General features: G+C 45.5%; 1 protein-coding gene across 4 annotated transcripts in view; it reads left to right on the top strand.

Annotated features, from left to right (window-relative positions):
• Positions 1-400: 400 nt before the first annotated feature.
• Positions 401-2,036, top strand: part of SSBP1 (single stranded DNA binding protein 1) — a 12,725-nt gene continuing 11,089 nt past the window's right edge. For 2 of the 4 annotated variants that reach the window (XM_017891071.1, XM_017891072.1), the window contains exon 1: positions 1,187-1,253. Coding sequence is in view for 2 of the 4 variants with exons in the window: in XM_017891074.1 (XP_017746563.1) it covers positions 1,230-1,253 (24 nt within the window). In the remaining 2 variants the exon portion in view is untranslated. Of the gene's footprint in view, positions 577-1,186; positions 1,254-2,036 lie in introns of those variants that run through there. The other 2 variants (XM_017891074.1, XM_017891073.1) reach the window with 2 other exon arrangements.

Genomic DNA, 2,036 nt, shown 5'->3' on the forward strand with positions numbered 1-2,036 from the left:
GCTCAATGCAGCCACGACCTCCAGGGCTCTGGTGATCCCCCCACCTCAGCCTCCCGAGTAGCTTGGACCCCAGGCGCGCCACCACGCCCAGCTAATTTTATACTTTTTGTAGAGAGAGGGTCTCACTATGTCGCCTCGGCTGGTCACAAATCGTTTTCCTTTCTTCCCCCACAGGCAGAGCTAGTCTCTGTTTTGCCTACCTCGCCCCCTCCCGGGCACAGTTAGAACCTCATCACATAATTTCATTTAATTTGAAACTTGAAATCTTCCAAACTCACCACTTGGCGGCGTTGATCATCCTCCCGCGCCCGAAGAGAAACTCGCGGAACTTCAGAGTTAAGGGGCGGAGTTTCCCACAGCGCTCGCCGGCAGTATTTCCAAGGCGCACGTTGTGGAGTTTCTGCTTCCTTTTTCCTCTCGCGAGCTTTGCGTTCCCTGTGCACCGGAAGTGATCCCTGGTTGGCTCCGCTGCTCGGGTTAGAGCGTCGGGTGAGGGAGGGATAGCAAGCGCTTAGCAAGTGTTGGAGTCCTGTGTTTTGGCTGCGCGTGATCCTGCGTGGGTCAGGAGGTGTTTCTGTAGGTGTCTGGCCCTTTCCTCAGTCGTGTGGAGGACTGCGTGATTTCCTCCCAGTTCTCCTCGGTTTTCAGGTGGTGGCGCCACGTCCGGTAAAGGGCGCCCACCTCTCCCTAAGGTGTGGCTGGCTAGCCCGGGGATCTCTACGCTGCTTGGTCTTTGCTAACGGAGATGAAGACAGTAATTTTTCAGCAACACGTTTTAGATATAAGTCCCTTGGTGACGCTAATAGTTATTGAGCCCTTACTATGCTTCAACTTTTTTAGAAGTTTAGAAAATGGCAGTGAATAAAGCAGATAAAAATCTGTGCCCTAAGGGAGCTTGCATTGTAATCAAATTTGAGAAGAAATGGATTGGAAGTGGGATTAACTCACAATCAAAATTTTGTGTGGGTTGGAGGAAGAGGAAGTTGTTTGGGACCAAAAAGACATACAGGTGTGAGTTTATTTGGGAGGGAGGAAGGAATCCTCATCAGGTGTGCAGGAATGTTGGTACGTTGTGGTCACAAAATTGGAGTGCATAAGAATTATGAATGCAGTTAGGAATTTAGGACTGGTGAGTTGTGCTTTTGCCATAAGAAGTAATGTTTCTTAATTTGTTGTTTTCCTTCAGGAAGAGGCTAAAGATTAGACTGTGAGGAAAGAAAATAGAAGCCATGTTTCGAAGACCTGTATTACAGGTAGTCACTTGTCTGTATTAATACTGAAATGTGTTACTATCAGCGGTGATCAGAAGACTTCTTCAGGCTTTTAACTACAGAGCAAAACACCTTTGAGCTCACCCACCCACCTCTCTACTCATTTGATATGGAGGATTGGTAGTATAAATTTTGCCAGTGTAAATTATGTTCACTAAAACAAAAAAAAGTTCAGGTTTATTCACATATGTAATAGGAATCATTAATTTTTTAAGACGTGTGTGTGTTGCTTGAATTTAAGCAGTGAGAGGACATTAAAGGTCTTTAGTGACCTAAAGATTGTAGGAATATTGTTCCAACTTTTTTCTTAAGGCATGTAGTTCCTTTTTTGACTGTCTACCTGCTGTATTGCTAAACGTTCCTCTTCCCCCATCTTTCCACCCTGAAGAGAGCAGCTCAAGTCTGAATGGTCACCACAGATTTCGCTATGTAGAAAATGCCTTCTCATTCCACTTAATATGGCTCCTCACTTTTCCAGTCACTCTGGCCTACCTTGAGCCAGCTTAGACTACCGTTTTTCCTCACTTAGCACATTTGGGCACCAACTCCTGTAGATTCTTCTTTGGCTCTCCTATTCCCCATCCTCCTGTGAAGATCAATGAAGAATCAGTTCCTCCATGACTCTGTCATTTTTCCCACCTTAATCCTATATTCTTGGATCCCCCCCTTTAACCTGTATGTGTCTTTAATCTATTTTTTCTATATTGAAATGTGAAACGTGAAAAAGTTATTACTTCTGGCCGGGCGCGGTGGCTCAAGCCTGTA

This window comes from Rhinopithecus bieti, unplaced genomic scaffold (genome assembly GCF_001698545.2).
Source record: "Rhinopithecus bieti isolate Rb0 unplaced genomic scaffold, ASM169854v2 scaffold_20175, whole genome shotgun sequence".
In the NCBI taxonomy this organism is placed as follows: Eukaryota; Metazoa; Chordata; class Mammalia; order Primates; family Cercopithecidae; genus Rhinopithecus; species Rhinopithecus bieti.